The sequence below is a fragment of the Stigmatopora argus genome, chromosome 2, assembly GCF_051989625.1.
Source record: "Stigmatopora argus isolate UIUO_Sarg chromosome 2, RoL_Sarg_1.0, whole genome shotgun sequence".
NCBI classification, from domain to species: Eukaryota; Metazoa; Chordata; class Actinopteri; order Syngnathiformes; family Syngnathidae; genus Stigmatopora; species Stigmatopora argus.
This window is the reverse complement of record NC_135388.1, coordinates 2,888,190-2,904,885: the sequence shown is the minus strand read 5'-3', so window position 1 is coordinate 2,904,885 and position 16,696 is coordinate 2,888,190. Positions and strand designations below refer to the sequence as shown.

Below are 16,696 nucleotides of genomic sequence, written 5' to 3'. Positions count from 1 at the left end.
GTCACTCACAGTAGCTCAGAATTCACTTGGTTGGTGGCGGGCCACGAAAAAAAAAATCAGCATTTGACTCTAAACACACCACTTGAAAATTTTGTACATTTTTGTTGTTGTTGTTGTTATTTTGTTCATAAACACGTGGACATTTACAAAACAGAATCTGGCATTTAATGGGCATACTTGAGTGCCATTGACATCAGCAGACGTCCAAAACCAATGTTGTAATAACATGATAATAACACTGTAATGACGTCAAATTGGGTGAATGAGCTAACAGAAATAGAAAATTCTTTCAAAGTGAAGAGACCTTCTATAAATGCATGTTTCAGTGCCATTGGCGGTGATACACGTCCAACCTATTTGCCCGAAAGCGACCCTTTTGCATCAATAAATCCCGTTCTTATCCTCCATTTCACTGGAAATGTATTTAATCCCGATTTTTTATTTTGTTTTTTGGGGCAGTGACAAAATTACCCAATCCAGCGATGCCATACAAAACAATCTAAAGTGCTACTTGAAAACTGTACACAATAAAAACAATTATTTAAGAACAAAATCAAAGCTCGCTAAAGTGGAACCAAACAGTCACGAAAGAACATCAGTGCATAACTTTTTTTTCTGAAAATAAAGCTTAATCATATTTTTTTTCTCCCAGTTTACGGTCCAAAAAAATGTGAAGGAAATGAAAATTGTTCAACTAGATCCAGTCTAGGAAGAGTCCCAGGCTCCAGGCCGGCGGCGGACGCTTTATTTACCTGAGGGATGACGTTTTTTTTGGTTCCGGTCAAGATGTGGAACAAAGCGGCTCCAGGGGTTCCTGACTGATGGTGGACGGTGACGCTGTGACGCGACAAGCCTTGGCGGGGGATTCTTTCAGCCTTCCCGCGTTTTTGCGCATCCAGTCTAGCATGAAAAAGCGCAGCATCACCAGGAAACCTGAAAAATAAAATTAAAATATTAATAAAACGTGTCAGAGTTGGGACAAATCACACGTGTGGATGTCTAAGTCTTCAATTTCAAGTTTTTGTTCTTGGGAAAGTCAAGTTAAGGTCCACATCAAGCCACTTTGTTGTAATTTTTCAGCAGAATACCGCATTGGCCCGAATATAAGACGACCCCCACTTTTTCAAGACTTTGAAAAAATACTTTTCGAACATCAAATTAAATTTTCATAGGGAAAATAATGACAATACAATTATAACAATATATTTGTGAGCAAAAACATGTTCTTTTGCCTCATTCAAATCATGCAAAAACTTTATCACATCTTAAATATGTTTTTATTTTTATTTTAAATATGTAAACTAAAATGCAATCCCATTTGAAAATGAATGGCTTCTGGTTTTTAGAAATATAAATGAAAAATCTACAGTGATAAAATAACAAAATTAACCATCATTCACTTTAGATATATCTGGCACCATCTAGTGTTATGAATGGGTATCACATCTAGACCCCAAATTTATGACGACAGACACTTTTTCAGTCTTATTTCAATGCAAAAAATACCGTCTTATATTCGGGCCAATTCGGTGGTCTGAAAAATACGGTACGCACACGCACACATTTTCCAACTATAAGTCGCATTTTTTTCATCGTTTGGCTGGGACTGCGACTTATACTCAAGTGCGACTCGTTCATCTTTTATTTTCATTTTTTTTAATTTTCCTCTTTGGCTGGTGCAACTTATAGTCCAAAAAATCCGGCACTTAAAGCGAAATACCTTGGAAGGAGTTGAGGATGCAAGAGATGAAGAGGAAAAAGTCTGCCAGAGGTCCAAAGTCGAGGAAGGCCAGACCCCAAGTGGTTCCGAAGAGGCAGCCCAGCCCCCACATGCTGAGGAAGGCCACGCGGTGGCTGCGCCACTCGTCCCGGGTGCGAATCTCCCGGTAGACCAGGAGGAGCATCAGCATGCCTGCCGACACCAGCGCCGCCAAAACGGTGGTGTTGGTCAGGTGGTGGGCCAGCAGAGCCATGGGCTTCAGCTTCATCCAGCACCTGGCTCCAACAAGAAAAAAGGGCGTCACTAAAGAATTCTAGGAGGAGGCCACCACTGCTTATTCTGAAGGGCTTGATCTTATTTGAATATCATAGCGACTGATTGGATAAAAATAAATACATTAGAATTAAATAAATAAATATATAAATACAATACAAATAAAAAATAAATACAATAAAATACATATAAAAAATAAATACAATAAAATAAATAAATTAAAATAAAATAAAAAATAGTTAAATAAATAAAAATAAAAAATAGTAAAATAAATTAAAATAAAAAATAGTAAAATAAAATAAAAAAATAGTAAAATAAATTAAAATAAAATAAAAAATAGTAAAATAAAATAAAAAATAGTAAAATAAAATAAAAAATAGTAAAATAAATTAAAATAAAATAAAGTTTAATAAATAAATCAAGAGACGCTCATGCTGCCTCAAGTAGTTTAGCCTAGAAAAAGGTTCTTTTGAAAACATTTGAAAACGGAGAACGCCAAAAAACGCACATCTTGAAGGGGTTCCCTTGGTCCTCATAGGGCACTACCTCCCTCAGCCCGTAGATGTCACCGACGGCCACCAGAATGCCGACGGGAATAGCGGGAAGCACTGAAACGCAATGAATAATATTTCCAATATCATTCGACCGACCCGGCGAAGGGGGCGGGGCGTCCCTCACCGAAGCCGAGCAGGTTCCACACGCAGATGTTAGGAGAAGGTCTAAAGACCACGTAGACCAGCCAGAAGGTGTGAAAGACTTCGATGGCCATCCAGGAAAAGGAGCTGAGCAGGGCGTAATGGAGGCTGGCCCCCACCAGGACGCACAAATCCCGTCCTCCGCCGTTGGCCAGAATGCCGGTGAAGAAGAAGATGAAGTGCAGGAAGGTGAGGGACACGGCTAAGCCCAAGTGGATGGGCGTGGCTGGATCCTTGGGTCTCCTGAAGGAGGAAAAAGAAGAAAAGAGCACATCCTGTTTCGCAAAAGTGTTTTAAAAAAACAAAATAAAAGACTTTTAAAAATCCTGTGTTCTAAACTAACCTTCTCCTGCAGAGGAAGACGATGAGCGCGATGCCACTGATGAAGGACACGGCGCAGCCCAGAGATGTAATGGCGGTCAGAGCCACCAGGTGACGCACAGGACGAGGTGACAGTTGCTGTGGTTGACGAGAAAGCGAGGTGAGTAACGTAAAGCTACCAAATATGACGGATCTTCCGTAGTTTGCTACTCCAGTGTTTTAGGAAACGAGTAAATACGCATTTAATTTCAAAACTACAACAAAATTCAGCAATTTATTTGAAAAAAAAAAATGAAAATGTTGACCATTTTTTTGGGCTCGCCATTATAACTTACCGGGAATGCAACCTCATGTTGTATATAAAAGTTTTGCATTCTGTACGTTGTCAAGTACGGTGCATTATTTTGAAAGAACCGTGTTCACTTCCTTTTCAACAGCGTGTGTGCAAAAAAATTGGAAACCCGAACTCTCTATCAACTTATACGTTTTTTGTGTACACCATATAACAACTTATGTACAAGATTTTTTTAGGACGTTTTTTTAAATATAAAACCGATCTCGTTTTACCCATTTCAGTTCTAATCCGGATCGTCTCGGTCACTGCTCGCAGACAAAAACATCATCGTCCATTGCTAATGTTGACATGCTTTGAGTCAGTCACTTCCACCTTTTCACGATATAAATATAGCGCGTCAGCAAGCAATGTACCCAGACAGTCAAGCTGTCAGCGTCATACAGCGACATCTACAGAATCTTGAATTTAGTGCATACTGATTGAGCACCCCGTTCACTTTGGACAAAATTTTAGACTTTTAAGTGCGCCCTATGTGAGTAAATATGTGCCACATTGCATTTGCATTTTTAATTGCTTAATAAGGGGAATTGCAATCATTAATAAGGGGAGCGATTGGCCGAGATTGACAGGTATGATCACGCAAAGTACAGCGTCTTATTTTCATGTATTTTGACCTCAAATTCAACTTGAGCAGTGAATTTGGAATCGGGAAAGGAACGGAACGGGAGGATTCAGTGTTTTTGGAACGTGGACGTCTCACCACAAGTACTGTGAAGTAGGTCAGGTGGTCGCAGAGGCATTCGGTATGTTTGGCTCCTTTCAGCTGCGTCTTGCAGCCTTCCTTTGACCATTTCACCTTCATGGGATCTACACGAAAAGAAAGAAAAACACGCAAAATGTACCACTTCGATTTTTAAAAATAACACGGTTGTTTTGTGTTTTCTTTTTGTTATTTGATAATATTTTTTGGGACAGCCTATAGCAGTGTTTACCTGCCAAGAAGTCTTAAAATGTAATATTCCCCAGAGAAAAATCTTAAAATTACAAGATTAAAATCGAAATATGAGGAAAATGAAGTTATAGATTGAACTATTGCAAGTTTCAAATTGTAATATTATGAGAATAAAGTCATTTTGTTGCTAATTTTTATGTCACACGAACTGGAAGTTGTTTGGTTTCACGGACATTAACTTTTGGCAACAAAATAAATGTGTTTTTTGCTTAATATTAGTAATATTGGGACTAAAAATAGTCATATTTGCTGACATCAACTTTCGCGTACATTATGCCAGTGTGAAAAAATGGAAAATTTAATAATTTGGGGGGTCTATTTGATTCCTGTTGATGAAACTTTGATAATATCCAAACTAAAAAAGTGCTACTTATATTCCAGAAAAGACAGTAATACTACACTTTCAGTTGATCTTGAGAAATACGTTATAAATATATTTTAAAAAAAGGATTAATCTAATTTTTTTTTAATATTTTGAATTCATACATTATTTTAACACCCAAAAATCAATACAGCTATTTAAGAAAATTCATTGGCTGTGGTATGAATGTTTAATCTACCTTTTCTGGTGTCCCACGAGACACACGTCCTCGCGTGCGTTTTCTAGAATAAACAACAACATTTATCAGCAAAATGTCAACAACATCTGTCCTAAAATACTACATTATCTGCCCCAACTCACAGGAACGACATGGTGATGAAAGCCAATTCTGATTGGCTCGGGCAGGTTGCGGATGACTTCGTTCTCAATGGAGATTTCCACCACATTGTCAAGAACTTTCACCTCCTTGAGCCCCTCCTTTAGGACACACACATTCCACACCAATTCCGTGTTATGAACAGAATCGATATTGATAGTTTTAATCTTTTATTGCCTTATCACCTGGAACATGGAGTTGTTTTTGAAGAAGGTGTAGACCACTTTATTGTTGTTCTTGGTGGCTTGCTTTAAAGCTGAGGGGAGGTGGATGGTGGTGGTGGCAAACTCTGGAGCGACACCTTCCAAGCTCTGCAGAACAAATCATTATACAGTATACTTGAGATACGAGACAAATTTTGATATACGAGCAGACAGCGGACGCGAGAGGCTGCTCATAAGAACAGTCTTTCTGGTCGCAACTCCCTCGTGTAATGTCTCTACGAGCACTGGGCGGAGCGTTGCATTTTTTTCAGTGTTTTTTTTCCCTAGTTAGTTAGTGCAAATGGCGGAGCTATCGCTAATACGAGAGGTGTATGTACTACTTCTCGTTGGCAAGTGGTCATGCGTTATCCTATTGTGAGGACATTTGTGTGCATCATTTTGGGAATATTTTGAAGGGAAGACAAAAGCAAACAACCCTCAATAGGTTGCATCTGAAAGTCAGGGTGGAGGCGGGGCAAATCGAGTCAACCCGGGAGAAGAAAGGTATCAAAATGTAAAACAATATTAAAATTAAATTTAGTGTAAGGTTAGATTCAACTTATTTTTGAGTGTCTGCATCGTAATCCAAGTTCATTTAAATTTGTTTATGTTATGTTACGAGCGCGTTGCCGTGCAAAAAGTCTCTCTTCCGTGAAATCCGTCTAATTTTAGTACTATTAAACCACTAGTTATTTGTTACTTTGTTAATAGATGGCGAATTAGAACAAATAAAAATGTTTTTCCAATCCAATATCCTATTTTTGGTGTTTTTTCAGAGGGTTGGAACGAATGAATTAGTTTTTAGTTCATTTCTATGGGAAATGTTCATTTGAGCTACGAGTAAATCGACATACGAGCTCGGTCCCGGATGCATTAAGATCGTATCTCGAGGTACCACTATATGCACAACCATTTAAATGACTGTATGATATGAATAAAACACAGCCTATGACTGATCATTTTGTCTGACTTTCGACATCTTCTTATCAGTGTCTCAACTCTTTCATTGACTTTTTTGCATGTTTGACTCACACTCGAGTTGATGTTTACACCTCCGAAGTCATCCTTAAGCTCCACCTCCGAGCTGAAGGCGCAGAAATGCTCGCCAGGAACACGCTCACTCCTGCAAAAATAAACACACACATGCAACAGTCTTTTAAGCCGAGATTTCCAAAGCTTTCATCGCAGCGGGCCAGGTTATTATTTAATTTTCCATCACACGGAGGGAAGAAATTACATGTTGACGTGGGTGTTTCCACGGGTCCAATCTTGACAGAACGTGGCTGTAAAAGAGAAAAAATACTTTAAAAAAAGGAACTTTCAAGGTTACGTTCGAGATTAGTCGCACGACGTAAACCCCGTCTTACCGCAACTGACTTTGCTCCCGATGAACGTGTACGCTGTCAAAGTTTTATCGGTGATGACGTCGCCCTCGATGCTCCCGCCCGCGATGCCGTAAGCAGCCTCGGGGGCGTTGGAGCTGTGCGACAGGTACGTGCAACAGGATTCGGGTGTGGCGCTGGGCCAGCAGAGGGTGAAGTTTTTTTCTCCCACCTGAGCAAAAACAACGTGTGAGCCAACAACCATTTTGGACATTTCCTATTTTGTGGCCAATAAGAGCTTTGTTCATGTAGTCATTTGAATGAAATACAATTTTAACTTTACTCACAGGCCATTGTTTAAATAGCTCATAATTATAAACAAATAAATCACAGATGAATTGATGACCAAATGAATTGTGAGATGTAGCATACAGTAATATACTTCGTTTATCGTGGTTAAACTTTTCATATATACCGTATTTACTCGCATATAAGCTGCTTTTGTTGGACAAAAAACGGCTTACATGCGCATAAAACACGACATACAAAAAAAAACTGCAAATTGACGGCGCCGTGACACGATGAGGTCACGACAAAATGGCGCAGTTGCGTCGGTGGGTGACGTCACGACGCAACCGAATTTGGCCGATACTTTCATTTCTTTCAAAAGAGAAAATGTTAACATCTATGAATGAAATTCAGGAAAAAAAAAGTATGTATCTTACATAAAATGAGTAAATACGGTATTTGGCGAGGAATTAGTGTACTTGAAAAGAAATCACCCCCAAAAAAACCATGAAAGTCACCTGTAAATTCAGCTGATCCTGCAGCGGCTCCCAGAACAAACGGACGCGAGTCTCTCCGTCCGAGTTGAGTTCCCGGTGGTCGAGCAGGTGCGTGCTGGAGCGCTTGCATTGCGCGGCGATCTGCCCGCTGACGGTCAGGGATCTCTCGTCGGCCGCCACCCCGATTTGTCCACACCCGCGTGAGATGTTAAAGCTCAGGGTCAATGGGTGTTTACCATGCCGCCACGTGCCGCTAAATTGGTCGCACGATGCTACAAGGGTGCATAAAATGCAATGTAAAAGTTAATTCTGACTCAGAAGATTTCATTTTTTTGTTGCTTTTTCATTCCCCATAATGCTGTCTGCCGGCGAGAAACAAATACCGTATTTTCTCGCATATAAGCCATATTAGTAACTCCAAAAACTGACTGAATCAAAGGTACGGCTTATATGCGCACAACACTTGCAATACATTTTTTCACCAGTAGATGTGGGCAAAGTAACATTTACTATTTCTTAGTTATTTTCTGTCGGATGCCAGAAAATATTGAGGACACGCCTACTTAAAACGCCTCGATGCACAGAATCGGTGAAACGCAAAGAGCTAATTAGCGAGGGATCACTGTAGTACTAGAGTGGTGTTTTTTAACGAATTACCTCAATGAAATAGAGTGAAGTGAGTGCTCTTACCTTTAGAAAGCAGAATAATGAATCCAAAAAATCCCCCCAGTCGCTTAGCAAGTAGGACTCCCATCAGTACTACCTGTAATACAAAAGAAGCATTTTAGAAAGAATCTGAATCCCTGAACAAAAAACAGCAGACCCTTATCTCCAGGCTACACTGGATTAACAGAATAACGCTTTTTTAACGATAGGATTCTTATCCTGTGGTCTGTGTTTTATCGAGACGGCACTATCAAGGAATATGAGCGTTCACACTCCAAAGCCATACCCTGCGCTCTTATCAATGGAAACACTCTTCCACTTGAAAACACACGCGCTCCAACGATTTCCTTTTTATTTTTAACCCGCCAGCCGTTTTTTCTTCCTCTACAAAAAAATAAAAACACAGGGACCGACCATTTCAGAAAAATCCAGAACTAATAAACTGAAATCTTTGGAGCACTAAAATATGAGGTACCGTATTTTCTCGCATATAAGCCATATTTGTAACAAAAAAATTATGAGTGAATCAAGGGTACGGCTTATATGCGCACAAATTTTTTATAGATCTAAAACAATGTTTATTTTAGCTTTTTTTAAATATATTTTTAGATTTTACAAAATGATTTTTGAACTAAAAACAAAGAAAAAATTGATTAAAAAATTACAATTATTGATTTAAACGAGGGAAAATCAGGAAATTTAATATACATCTATACTCTTTATTTTAATTTGATCCTAAAACAGAAAGTCGCCACTCATGATTTACTTTCCCGGGCCACACAAAATGATGCGGCGTGCCAGATTTGGCCCCCGGGCCGCCACTTTGACACATGAACTAGACCGCTACGGTCACACTTCCTGGTTGTACTGCTCACATGACTTCCTTTTTGATGATTTTTGCTAAGATTTTCCCTTCAAAGTAACACATTTGTACTCCCTAATAAAACTATGAATATGGCGGTGAAAATTGTGAATCAAGGGGCGGCTTATATGTGAGAAATCGTAAAATTCAACAATTTTAAGGATACGGCTTATATGTGGAGGCGGCTTATATGTGAGAAAATACGGTAACATGACAGAGGTACATGAAAAGTTATCACTTCCTCTTTCAAATAAACCCCATTAAATATCATGTGAATGTGAACAATCAACAACACGTGTGAAATTTCAAAACACTTCCTCCAAGTTAGTCATCACAGACAGGATCGCGGTCCCAAAAGTCACATTTTCATCACGTAAAGTCTGTGGTCGAGCCGACATTCTGTCATCTTGGGGGGCAAACTAAACCGCTACTGTTCTCCTCGCTGTCTTCAAACAGGAACTGTTGGAACCGCAGTCAGACAGATTCATTGTTTATTTGCAGCCTATCCTAAAATGCACACCTGATAAGCGGAGAAGTCAAGTCTGCTGCCAAATGGGTGATAAGGAAGGCGAAAGACGTCCAATTACGTTGGCCTTGTCTTAAGACTGAATAAGGAAAGGTTTTTTTGTTGACGTTTTTGTTCCCCCTCATAGCTAGACTAACATATCGTATTTCCCACAAATAAAAGTCCGGAATTGCGGGTTATATATGGATAAATACTATTAATCATGAAATTCCCTTTAGCTCCATCTAGTGGATGTATACACTGCAACCACAGCACAGCTCTATATAATAGATCAGGGGTGTCAGACTCGGGTTGGTTCGCGGGCCGCGTTAACGTCAACTCGATTTCATGTGGTCCGGACCATTTTAGATATAATATTTAGATTTTTTTAAAATAAATGGATTAAAAGAACTGGATTAAAAGCCCTGAAAATTCCGTTTTTTTATTATATTTAAAACAATGTTTATTTTAGCTTTTTTTAAATTTATTTTTAGATTTTACAAAATGATCTTTGGACTAAAAACACAGAAAAAATGGATTAAAAAATGACAATTATTGATTTAAAAGGGGGAAAATCAGGAAATGTAATATACATCTATACTCTTCATTTTAATTTGATCCTAAAACAAAAAGTCGGCACTCATGATTCACTTTCCCGGGCCGCACAAAATGATGCGGCGGGCCAGATTTGGCCCCCGGGCCGCCACTTTGACACCTGTGGTGTACACGCAGATTTTCCCACACAAAATGACCGTGTTGAAGACGAATATTTAGTAACAGGGAAATACCACTTTGGTGTTTTCTCTGAAGATTGTGAAAAAAGGGGTGACTTGCTACACCCATGCCTCATGGTAGAAATCCATTTCTGACCTTGGTTTGGTGGGTTAGGTAATTCATTGAATGTGCACCTAACACTTTGATGCACTTTATAGTGCAAAGAATACGGTAATCATATTTCCTGGTTCTTATCAGGACTTGCGCAACCCGGTGAGCGCACGTTTAGCGTGCCAGCCTCACAGTTCTCGGGTCGAGGGTCCGATCCTAGGCGGGTCCTCACCCTGTGGAATTTGCATGTTCTCCCCCAGGTCGCGTGGGTTTTCTCCGGGTACTCCGGTTTCCTCCAGCATCCAAAAAACATGCAAAGTAGGCTGGTTGAACACTCTAAATTGCCCCTGGCGTGAATGGTTGTCCATTTATGTTAAGCTAATTGCAGGCTAAATCGTCCCTAAACTTTAAATAATTCATAAAAACCATTTAATTGCCCAAGCCTCGTCAATTTTAATCATTTTAATCGAGGCGGAAGCTAGTTTGTGTCTGCTGTGAACCAACGCACAGCACACAGGCAGCAATGTCGTGGAAACACAACGCTTGACTGTGTACATTTGTGTCAAAGTAAGCCCCCCCAAACACACACACACCCCAGGAAGAAGGGTAAGAGTGTGTGTCCATTCACAGAAAGTGCCATTATTGTGTTTATGTGCTTCATGACAAGACAACGTCACCATTTGCGTACACAAAACAAAACAAAGACAACAAACAACGGGCAAAAAAAAATAACATACACACACACACACACTCACACACATAGACTATTGTTAAAGAATTCCACCCCCTGCTTTCACTTCTCAGCTCGTGTGAGCCGGCAGAAAAAGACCCAATCTGCGTTTTTCAATTCATTCCGAAAGCAAAAGACAACCGCAGCTTTCAAGTGTGAACATGAAGACGTTCGGCGATTGTCGACCGCAGCCTTTCGAGTGTGAATAACATAAAGACGTTAGCCACAGACTTTCGTGCCCCTCCTAACAAGGTGTTGTCCGAGAAATGTATTTTTTTTTTTTGCAATTTAGCAGGGTCTCATTGTATTCGGAGGTGAGTCATGCTGTGGCATGTGAAAATGAAGTTTGTGACAAAGGCGTGCATAACTGCATTGTGCCGTGGAAAACAACAGAGGAAGAAAACGAGAGGCAATTTGAGGGGACAAAGCACTTGAATTTGGAAGCAAATAGCAAAAAAAAAAAATCGAGAGGGAAAATGTTTGTGAACAAAAGAACACAGAAAGGCCAAGTCCAGGGGCGGACATTAAGAGGTTGCCAGGGGCGCGGCCGCACTCGGCCCCCATGGGGGGCATTGTTAGATTGTAAAAGTTGGATTAGTGGAGAGTAACAATTAAGGTTTTTCAATGTTAAAATTTCTCAGACTGATTGTCAGATTCTCTGGTCGTTAGTAAGGACCATTAAGGGGTGGGTAAAAACTCACTAGCAACCCCGCCACCCCCCCCAGCACCTGCTCGCCCAATTAATTCAAGGGGCCCGTTGACAATCATTGCACCTGGGCCCAGTTAACATTTGTTCCACCACAAAAGATACAATTATGCTTTTGAAAACACAAGCTTAAAACATATTACTTTTTAAATTTATTGATTATTTATGCATTATTCATTGTTATTAGTTATGGATTATTTGTTTGTTTGTTGTGGCGGTCTGGTGGATTGAGTGGTTAGCGTGTCGGGCTCACAGCTCTGGGGTCCTGGGTTCAAATCCAGGTTGGTCCACCTGTGTGGAGTTTGCATGTTCTCTCCCCAGGCCTTTGTGGGTTTTCTCCGGGTACTCTGGTTTCCTCCCACATTCCAAAGACATGCATGGTAGGCTGATTGGACACTATAAATTGCCCTTAGAGTGTGAGAGTGAATGGTTGTCTGTCTGGTTGTACCCTGCGATTGGCTGGCCACCAATTCAGCTGGGATAGGCTCCAGCACCCCCGCAAAGTTTTAATTCTCATTATACTTGTATAATGACAATAAAAGCATTGAATTCAATTCATTAATAAACCAATTTTCAATACACGGGGTGGGTGTGTAGCATAATGGTCGCTCTTTGTTGTCTTGCCGCCACTGAGCTGCGTTGACAGCTCGCGTGAATGAGGTTCAAAGGTCACCGGCAGCTTCGGATTCTTTCAGCGCGCAGCCAATAGACACCCACGCCCCAACAGAGACAGCTCACCCTTCATTTTTCAAACACAAGCTAGCGATGTAGCTCAAAATGCGAAAAACATAGGGATGGGCTTTCATTAAACACTATGTTTTCTCAATATATTCTTGTAGCATAACATTTTGTGCTAGCGTTCAGCTAGTAAACTTTCAGGGCTGAAGTTTTTTAACAAAAAAAACTTTTCCTCAGAAAAAATAGTAGTTATTGCTCAGTAAATGAGTAGCTTCTCTGCTATTAATCATTTTTTTAAGTACTGCCAGACAGAGCAAAACAATTTGATGTTAGCTATGCTAGTAAGCTAACCATCTGCCTTGGCTTTTAATCTTAATAAGGTGTAAAATGTTTATTCTTTTTACACATCAATACAATTTCACAAAATGAACCCAGTTTTTCAGAAGCGTCAACTCTACTAGTAGCTTTTGCTTTACAAAAGTGCAACAAACGTCTTAAATCTAACCAACTAAGAACAATATAATTCGCAGTAGCTGCTGAGTCACACCTTATCAAAAGGGAGGCCCTATTTTTGTGTCTTTGACCTTGGAATGGATGATTTACGGAAAACAAAATGTCTAAAAAAGAAAAAAAATCGAAATAAATTGGAGGTCAAGCAGCACTTTCATCCTGCTTAATCTGTTAAAATGGCTAAAAATGCAAGTTCTTCTCTTAGTTTGAGCTATCTTGCCAAGTGAATACTTAATCGTCAAGCTAACCAATAGTGTAATACTGTTTGTTTAAATAAATCTAAGACGTGAGATAGACCAACATGTCTTCTTGCATGGTTAATTCATTCATAACCTTGTAAAATAGAAATCACATCAATACTCTGTCTATAACCTAGCCACTCTTCCATTGATTTTGCAAATGTCCCTTGTATAAACACCGTCTCCAATTGCTCTAGTGGTACATTTATTATTTTTTACTGCTTTATTCCAAGACCACTTTCCTGCTCTGCTCCTTTATCACTGTGAAAAAAATGTGTACCGTGCAACAATGTTGCGCGACTGCGAGATAAGACACAAGCTGTATTTTCTTTGCACAAAATCCGAGAAGCTAAATAGTAGATTTGGAAACGGCGTCTCGCTCTCATATCCTGAGCTGAGCTCCTGTGGGGGACTCGCCACACTTGAAAGCGTCGGCGTGTAAGGCAACGCAGGAATGAGCACGAATACAGGCTCAAAATGAAGTCCCTGCGTTAAAAAAGAAAAAAATTGGAATGCTCCCTAGGCTACGCTTGCACACGTTGCATTCTTGCAATTGCCATGGAGACGGTCCATGTCCGGCAAGAAATTGGAGGAGCAGGTGGATCAACATGGATGCTTCTGTAGGGCCAGGAAATAAATCCATAGCACAATGAAGGACAAAGACCAGATTATTATGATACGCTTGCCTTATGGTGAGACCTCAGGTGTGGGTCAGGCACTTTAAATTGCCACCATGGGATTTCTATTACTCATTACGCAAAATTAAGTCGGCCTGCAAGGCAGTGAGTCATGCATTATTTGTATTTTACATCCATTTCCACCTTGCATGGCCAAGAATGTGCATGCTACGCTAATTGCTAATTGTAAACACTCAATTTTCCTTACGTTAACAGTGCGAGCATGAATGGTTGTTTGTCTCAATGGCTGGCAACCAATTTAGAGTGTGCCCCGCCGACATTTGGATTGGCTCCAGCACCCCCCGCGACCCATGTGAGGATGAACAGGGCGAAAAATGAATGAATCGAAGAAGATTGTGTATAGCGGGATTGTCCAGACTACATTAGTTATTAGTAACCTGCAGCAAATGATGAAAATATTGAACATGGCCAGCACAAGAAGCTTAAATTCAACCTAGATTGCAATACTCAGCTTTAAAACTAGATGGAGCTGGTCACTTAAACAGTGCCTCTCTATTAACTGAGCGGTCAAAACATGGCAACAAGTATATATGTATATATATTTATTTTTGTTGACATATGAATCAATTTCAACTTGTATTGAATCATCATGTCTAGTTGCCATTGACGACAATACATTTTTTTTAACCCTGATTCTAACTTAACAAATAAAAAATGTAAGGAATTCAATTTGGTCCTTGCATTATTTGATTATTCATTAAAATCGGCCCTCAGAGAAAATAAATTGGGGCATCTCTGGTCAAAACATCACCAATATTACATTTTTTTTTCAAGAAAGTGTATTTGCAGGTGCTTTGGAGTTTGATTCCAGGATTTGATATATTTTAAAGCTCCTAAATTCTGGCATTCTTTGGGTTCAGGGGAGTTCAATGAGTTTAAAAGAGGACAAACGGGGCACTCCAATTTGATGAAGTCAAAGCAGAAGTTCCTCAGTTTGATGAAGCGTGAAGAGGTGGAAATTTCACACCATCTTTGAACGAGAGATGAGTCAAAACCTTTGATAGAGACTATGAGAAAACCACATCATGAGTTCACATTAAGTCAAATGCATCCTGTAATTGTTAACCAACTTTCATTGAAAAAGATCCTATTACTGTCACTGTTCTGTTGTTCAGGATGTCCTCAAATTTAGGCTCAATATGAACATAAACTCTCATATAGCACTCGTGCTTATTTACTAATCTCTTCTCAGAAGTGGATAATTAATCAATTATTTGATGAAACATTATAAAGTCAATTATCCCATTATTGTCCTGGAGAGAAAAAAAGTAGAGATATCTAATAGTTGGTTTGAATAGCATAATCAAACTAGCAATGTAGCATTCATTTTGTAATGCTACGTTGTGAAATAAAGTTTTTTTTTAAATTTAAATTATCCAGTTTGAAAAGGAATGTTTAATCATACACCATAATACTCCCAAATCCCAAATGGGAAAATAATGTCGAGTAAATGCATAATAATGGTGAATGTTTATTTTAAAAATGAATGATTTTATGCATTTTTTATAGCGCTGAAGTCACCATTTTAACATTGGAAAGCTCTGGGCAGATTACATTGATACACTGTAATACTAAGAAATTGAAACCTGATTCGACACATTTACAAAGAATAAAAAAATATAATAAAAACGGGGACTTTGTCTAGGTTGGCTTACCATTTACAAAAATAAAAATAAATAGATAAATATCTTACCTGCGGCAATTCCAGTCAACAGCAAACCTCCAGCGTAGAAACCACCGTTTTGACGCGTTCGAACTCCCAAAAAACAGCAGGGCAAAATCTTCGGAAATGTGTCCAAATTCTCCACCAAAAAGAGCAAAAGAAGCCCGAAATGAAAGCGACGCAAGCCGTTTCTGGGGAAATCCCCGTAAAAATGAGAATAAAGTCTATCCAAGACCAAACTGTAGCAGGTTTAAGGAAAAAAATAGGGAAGATGAGACGAAACGTGTCCACCTGTTGTTAGGCTACGTTTCGCCAAAATAAACAAAAATGGCGTACTGTATACAGAAGGTACTAAAATGGAAAATATTACAAAAAGACGTAGTAAATAAGTAATAAGAGCCTTTTAAGTGAACCTTTCACCAGATCGTTGTGAATAATATGAAACGCGGGCGTGAGGTGTAAAGGTGGATCCACTCGCTGTCAAGACAAATTTACAACCAAAAGAGATTCCGTTAAAGACTTTCACAGTAAAAGAATAAGTACGCGAGTTATTAATTCGTTTCTCTTTTGTATGTTGAATTTTTTTCCTTCGACATTTGTATCGTGTTTCCGATTACCTTGACTAAAAAGTGAGGTTATATTAATTGTGGAAGCGTAGCCGTTGAGGGTTATTTTGTTTTTTTATGATTTTATTTTTGTAAGCAACGTCTGTGTGGTTTGGCTTGCAGTCAATGAGATGTAAAAGGAGGAGCAGCAGACATAGATGAATGCAAGGCTGTTTTTTTTACAGGTTTGAAAGGCTCTTATCGTTTTGGAAAACCAGTTGATGACAAATATTTGTTTAATAATTAGTATATATATGTTTTTTAGGGTTGGGTGTAAATAGGCTCTATTCTGAAGTGCCCTGAGTCCAACTAAGTCCAACTTTTGTCAATAGGAAAATAGTCACTGAAGTCAAAGGAAGTTTATTGAAGTTGTCTATGGAAAATTTAGGCTTTGCCACATGTGCATAAACAGTAATAATAGTAATAATCTGCAATTATTCTTATGGAAATGTCATAAAATTAGTTTAATGTGATGTTAAGCTTTTCAGGAAAATAGGTCGCAGGGGACATCTATTCAAAAGTTATCTCAAGTCAGAGTGTGGATTGCAGTAGTTAGTAAAATATGGAAAATTATATTAAAAATAGCTATTTCTGGCAATAGAGCGCCAGTTCAATCCAGTAAAAATGGATTGGACGACTATTGCCGTCAATGGCAGCCAAAGAGTCATTAAAAAGTAAATAAAAC

General features: G+C 39.2%; 1 protein-coding gene across 1 annotated transcript; it reads right to left on the bottom strand.

Annotated features, from left to right (window-relative positions):
• Nucleotides 1-470: 470 nt before the first annotated feature.
• On the bottom strand, nucleotides 471-16,255 carry LOC144070340 (adhesion G-protein coupled receptor G1-like). Its single transcript, XM_077594903.1, has 15 exons — nucleotides 15,437-16,255; nucleotides 8,015-8,087; nucleotides 7,346-7,596; nucleotides 6,585-6,771; nucleotides 6,455-6,500; nucleotides 6,250-6,340; nucleotides 5,200-5,325; nucleotides 4,999-5,115; nucleotides 4,877-4,919; nucleotides 4,065-4,171; nucleotides 3,032-3,147; nucleotides 2,672-2,931; nucleotides 2,502-2,601; nucleotides 1,721-1,995; nucleotides 471-933 (listed from the first exon to the last, which is right to left on the bottom strand). Exons 2-15 carry the CDS (start codon nucleotides 8,076-8,078, stop codon nucleotides 782-784), a joined length of 1,935 nt encoding a protein of 644 aa, XP_077451029.1. The 5' UTR covers nucleotides 8,079-8,087; nucleotides 15,437-16,255; the 3' UTR covers nucleotides 471-781.
• Between the last annotated feature and the right edge of the window lie 441 nt (nucleotides 16,256-16,696).